The sequence below is a fragment of the Priapulus caudatus genome, unplaced genomic scaffold (genome assembly GCF_000485595.1).
Source record: "Priapulus caudatus unplaced genomic scaffold, Priapulus_caudatus-5.0.1 Scaffold252, whole genome shotgun sequence".
NCBI lineage: Eukaryota > Metazoa > Priapulida > Priapulimorpha > Priapulimorphida > Priapulidae > Priapulus > Priapulus caudatus.
Genome location: NW_014577313.1, coordinates 287,314 through 293,296, shown reverse-complemented (window position 1 = coordinate 293,296; position 5,983 = coordinate 287,314). Strand labels below are relative to the sequence as shown.

The 5,983-nt window shown below is 40.1% G+C and overlaps 1 protein-coding gene across 1 annotated transcript in view; it reads left to right on the top strand.

Moving 5' to 3' along the window:
* The first annotated feature begins 82 nt into the window (after nucleotides 1-82).
* Nucleotides 83-5,983, top strand: part of LOC106808071 (secretory carrier-associated membrane protein 4-like) — a 13,689-nt gene continuing 7,788 nt past the window's right edge. Inside the window, exons 1-5 of the mRNA XM_014810629.1 lie at nucleotides 83-259; nucleotides 998-1,193; nucleotides 3,820-3,948; nucleotides 4,279-4,435; nucleotides 4,919-5,020. Of these exons, the coding sequence (XP_014666115.1) occupies nucleotides 203-259; nucleotides 998-1,193; nucleotides 3,820-3,948; nucleotides 4,279-4,435; nucleotides 4,919-5,020 (641 nt within the window). The 5' untranslated portion in view covers nucleotides 83-202. The remainder of the gene's footprint in view (nucleotides 260-997; nucleotides 1,194-3,819; nucleotides 3,949-4,278; nucleotides 4,436-4,918; nucleotides 5,021-5,983) is intronic.

Genomic DNA, 5,983 nt, shown 5'->3' with positions numbered 1-5,983 from the left:
TGGCGGCCCCCGTCTGTTTACGATCACGTGATTGAAGACCGACAACTTGATTGGTTAGTCGGTTCGCGCAATCCGCGCAGGCAGCCATTCCTGCAAAAGAAAAATGTTGATGTGGACAGTTTCTTAGAGATTCAGTTTGAGTTTTACGGTTTTATTACCGTAACAGTTAATTTGATTAAGTGCAAACGGCGCGCAATACATAATGGCAGGATTTGACAGCAACCCGTTTGCAAATCAACAAGGAGATAACCCCTTTTCGGTGAGTGATGCGTTTTCACAGGATATCGTATGGAAACAAACTCTGGCTCGGCTACTGAATTTGTGAGGCTGTCCATTCTATTTCTAATGCCGGTCCCCGGTGTCCCCGGTGTCCCCGGTCTCTGCGTATTTGTCGCAATATGGCCAAAACCAGAGACAACCGTCGTCTGCTACTGGCAGCGTGTACTAATCTCATGTATGGCAGGCTGTGATGTAACTGATTGAATCTTGGTTACCCCCCCCCCCCTCTCAGATACAAACATCATCGGAGCCTGGGGGGCGGTTACATTACCGTAGGCGTAAATTTGGCGTAATGATTACGCAGCGCTATACGTAATCAATAGACAGATGAAATGGATCTGATGTGCTGCCGATGTATTCCTGTAAGGGCACACATGCAATCTTTTTGTCTGAAATTGATCGTGGTTGAATCTGATTTTATGTTGGAAATTTTCAAAAAACTGTTGTGTTAAATAAAACAGGTCGCGTTTAATAAAACAGTATTAGTAAATCAGTATGAGTAGTATTAGGGCTACATACATTGGATTTAGAATGATTTTTGCACTCTTTTGTTTTTATTTGCGCCTGATATAACATATAACATACAAATACTATATAGCCAGTGCTGCTCAAAAGTTACCAGTCCGTGACTGGGGGACAAAGCTGTCTATTTTTAGCATTGTTTACAGGTATGGCTATATTGTGAGATCATGTAACCATGTCACTGTGTGTGCGTTAGCAGGGGCAACAGCAACCACCGCCGGCTCAGAGCCAGCCGGCGGTGGTGCCGGCAAAGCAGGACCCTCCTCCTTACACCCAGGCTGCCGCAAAGCCCATAGACACGTCCGACCTGCAGAGAAGACAGGAGGAGCTGGAGCGGAAGGAGGCAGAGTTAAGCAGACGTGAGGCAGAGCTGGGCAGGCAGCCCCTGAACAGTGAGTATCACGTAGCAGGGATACATGCACAGTGAGTGTCGACTTAAAGGGAGAGTTTACTCTAGGTTCTAGGGTTATTTTCAGCTAATTTAGGTTATAATTACGCTACATAAAAAGTTTCAGGATTCAATCACATTAGAAATATTTTAAAAAACGTTTAAACTACTTGATACAGTTTGATTAACAACGAGGTGGCGACTCAAAGGCACAATTGATAGTTGCGAAAACATTTCCAGTCCAAGGTACAGGCGACGGGTGTTTATTTAATTCATCTTAAAATCAAAAGGATTGTAATATCTTTAATAAACGACATAATAGTTTCAGTTTAATATGGATAAATTTGCCTAACATGAATATCGTTCGGATATAGGCATTTTAGGTATAAATATATGGCACTTTTGTGATTAGCCTCGTTTGACGTGCAAAATAAATTGTCAAATCGGCAACTTTTTCGGGGGTGGAGCACGGTCTGCGGTGTTGCGGCGTCAACATTTCGAGGGTTGAATGTGTAATTAATATATAACAATTAAATTCAGGATATCTGGTACAAATAGTGTGGGTATAGACGATTTTTTAACGTAAGTACAGTTTGTATGCAGTAAAATTAGGCTCTGGTCCTTTAATTCTAAGAGGCAATCTGAAGTTAGTTAGTTACTTTCTAGGCAGGCAACCGCCTGACAGTTAGTGTCACTTCCTACAGGCAACCCCTGAACAGTCAGTATCATGCAACCACTAGAGGAGCAAATTACTCATGTCATGTTATTGAGATGCTGACAAAGCCTTCAGGCAGGGAAAAGAAACAAATCTAGGAAAACAAACTTCAATACGTATATTTTTAAACAATAAGGGTGAGAACTAGGGTCGCACGTGTCTAGTGGATTGAAATCGATCCGGCGGCGATGTTGCTCGTGTCAGTGGTCCGGCGGGGCGGCAACTAGATCGGCAACGGAACTAAAAGTTTACCCAACTGATTATTTTGGTTATTCCGTATAACCTTCTACTTATTCAAATGAAATTAATGGTAATTTAATCAAATATAGACTAAATAGTCATATTCGAAGCTAAGTCCATGCGAAGATACACGAACCGCTATGTTTTGTTGTGTTCGATTTTTAAGGTCTGTTGTTAAACGTTGGCTAATATGATAAATATGGCAATACGCGCCGATCCATAAGCGATCGATAATAAATATGATATAATTTATAGGAATAATGGCGGTCTTTCAGGAGCTGATCTTTAAATCGACTTGGCGGATTGGGTTTCGATTTACTAGATCAGTGTTCCGAACGAGGTAAAAATTATTTGCTGTTGAAAAAGAAACGGAACATATATTATATTAACTATCAGATACTGTCATATTATAAGAGTGCATTACATTAGAGAGAGTATGACAGGTTTTAAAGGCGTTTTGCATAGTTTTCAACTTGTAAACTATTCGTATAATATGGAATAAATATACGTTCAAACTTTCGCTTGTTTTGTGTCTATAAGATTTCCTTAATCATATGACACAGGCAATTTAACCTGAAAATCGTATGTGTTCTTCAAAGTTATTTGAATACGACAGGTTTCGTACAGTTTTTCACCGGCATGAGATGGCATTTTAGACAAACATTTGGTTTATGGGATTAGTGTTCTAAGTTGATTATGACGGAACTTTGGGGGCCGTATGGGTATTAGGCATCGAATGTATATCAGGCGTGCAGCGTTTCGCAGGTGCCAAAATAAATGTGCTAGGCCGAAGTAGCCTACGCTGATTCCTTAGGCCTCAGGTACGCGTAATAGACATGAGAACACTAATCCGATAACAAAGTTTGGGTCTGAAACAATGCATCATGGTGAAAACTGTAGCGAAACGTGTTCGTATTCAATAATTTTTTTGAAGACACATACGATTTTCAGGTAAATTGTGGTGTTTATATGATTAAGGGAGAATCATAGACGAAACAACGGTAAAGTTTAGAAGTATATTTATCAATATTGAATAGAAGTTTTCAGTTAGAAACTATGCGGCAAAAGCTGTTTAAAACCAGTGTCATACCTCTGTCTCTTATTATGCACTCGTTGATATTATTGTAACGAATCAAGATTGCGTATTTAGTAGATGATAGATGGCAGCACCATCCAACTAATGAAAAATGATATAATATTTATTATTATATTTATTGTTGTATGTTTTAATGCCCTTGTTAGTATTTATAATATTATTCATTTATTAATTAAAGAATACTTGAATGGCACATAGCAAATTGCACCCATACCCCTAATAAAACGTCCACTCCGAGTCATTCACTTTGCTAGGCAGAAATCTGGAGTGCCTACTGACGACCAGCTGCTTCTCAGAGGCACTGGTCCTGCCGGACCAGTGCCTCCAATTGTCAGTTTTTCACCCTGCAATATAACTAACAAATAGTTGTTTACCCTATCATTTTAATTATACTGTAAAATTATTATTAATAAACCAGATTTCTTAGTTATACCACATTTCCATTTAATCTGCAGTTTCATTCACCCCAGCCACCTTTCTGCATTATCAGCAATGCTCGACATCCGCCTTAGTATTTATGTACATCCTCTTTATGTCGGATAATTGAGACTCAACTTTATTTGATATTTATTGCTGCAGTTCGACAGAATAACTGGCCACCGGTGCCGGGCTTCTGCCCGTGTGGTCCCTGTTTCTACCAGGAGTTCAGTGTGGACATCCCGACAGAGTTTCAGAACATTGTCAAGATCTTCTACTATCTGTGGATGTGTAAGTGTGTGAAGCATTAATTTTGCCTCGAGCATCGATGACAACTATTGTGGTTGTTCTTCTTACACGCCATGGTTGCCCTCACGTGCCATAGTTTCCATCCTAGTGTACTAAGATTTCTGAGTAAACTCAAGGCAACATCTGATTTAAGTTTGTCCCCTGGATTTTGAATTGTATTCATAACTAACATGGTCAAACCTGTGTTAGCATTAGCAATCCCCTCTATAGAGTTGGTACCTGTTTGTAAAGAACACTTGGTTTTTCATAAGTGGCAGTTATACAGTGAAACTGCCTCTATATAATGGCACCCATTTTCCATGTTGTCTTCAGTTTACGCTTGCCTCATGTTTCTCAACATCCTCGGATGTCTGGCCTACTGGATCACCGGCGGAAGTCCGACTACGTTTGGACTTTCCATCCTCTTCTTTGTGCTCTTCACACCGGCTGCATTTGTGTGCTGGTACAGACCAGTCTACAAGGCATTCAGGTGCGTGAATTATCGCATGTAAATGCGCGAAACAGATGAATCAATAAGTGGGTTTCAAAATGTTTACTTGCATTCATAATTGGTCTCGCCGAAAGACTCGTTTTAGCCAAAATATATTTCTATAGGGACGTGTCTCTAATTATATAACTGGAAGCCAATGGGAAATACGTGATTTACATTATAGGAAGTCACATTACAAAAAAAAATTTCTGGAATGCATTGCTCACGTAATGCGGGTTACTAATACTGTATGAAATTTTCAAACAGCTAAATATATTACTTAATGAGCTGTTAGTATTGCCTTTGAAAACGTGATCAGGAGCTGAAGCCACTCACAGTAGTTAGTACATTGTGGAATTATTGTAAATAGATTACATATGCATATATATATATATATATATATATATATATATATATATATATATATATGTTTATGTAATCTACCAATTATCTAATGAGTTTTATTTTTTCTATTTTCCACAGGAGTGACAGCTCATTCAATTTCTTCTTTTTCTTCTTCATTTTCTTCTTCCAATTCGTCGTATCAATCATTCAGGCTCTGGGCTTCAATGGATTTGGAACATGGTACGTGTGCATCCAATGCGATTAATTTAATTCGCGATAAAATTTCACAGTTAACATGCGGTCGTTAAAGCAAGGCTCGACACTAGCGGTGGCCCGGTGGTCCGGGGCCACCAAAATTTCAAAAAGTTAAAATTTGGTGGCTCGATCGGGCCACTAAAATTTCAAAGTGTATGTGATAAAAATAATTGTTTCTTACGTGCTAATCTCATTCAAAAGAGAGCGAGCAATTCGCGGAGCGAGCGTGATCAAATGTATGCCGCGCATGCTACGCAGGCCGGATATAGTACGCGATCAATCGATCGTGTACATCAAAAGCTGCCGCGTCACGCGTGGCCTCGAGGCTCGTTTTATGAAGTAGGCGGCCCGCGAAATTTTTTTCCCAAAACGGTATAACATAGCGAAGAATTTAGCGCCTTCTGATTGGCTGCTTCGATTTGCTTTGACTGAAGAAAACCTTCAAAATAAGAGAACAAACGCTATTTGTAAATGTTTGTTTTGGTTTATGACTGCTAGATAAGTAAGTTTTTTTGTTGCTTGCTTCACATGTCGCTACGGGTGTTGAGCAGAGAATTGTTTGTCCCGGGATGCTTATAACGACTAATGAGCTCAGGGGCGTAAATCCGTACCGAGGAGTGGGGGGGATGATCGACGATAGCCGGGGGCGAAATTAACCTTGGCTGCCGCAGGCAGGACCGCGTGCCGTAGGCATGCCAGTGCTAGGAGGGTCTGGGGGCATGCCTCCCAGAAAATGTTGAAATATTTAAGCCATTTTCCTGCAATCTGAGGCATACTGTGGGCCATATTCTCATGTCTGATGACACTATCTCAACCCTAGACTCAACCCTACAAGTTAGGATTCAAAACACTTTTCATGACTTTTCAGAGAGCATACACAGTTAGGTTACTATAGTAATAATACATGTATTAAAACACAGGTAAGAATTGCAATTTCTCACAATTTCA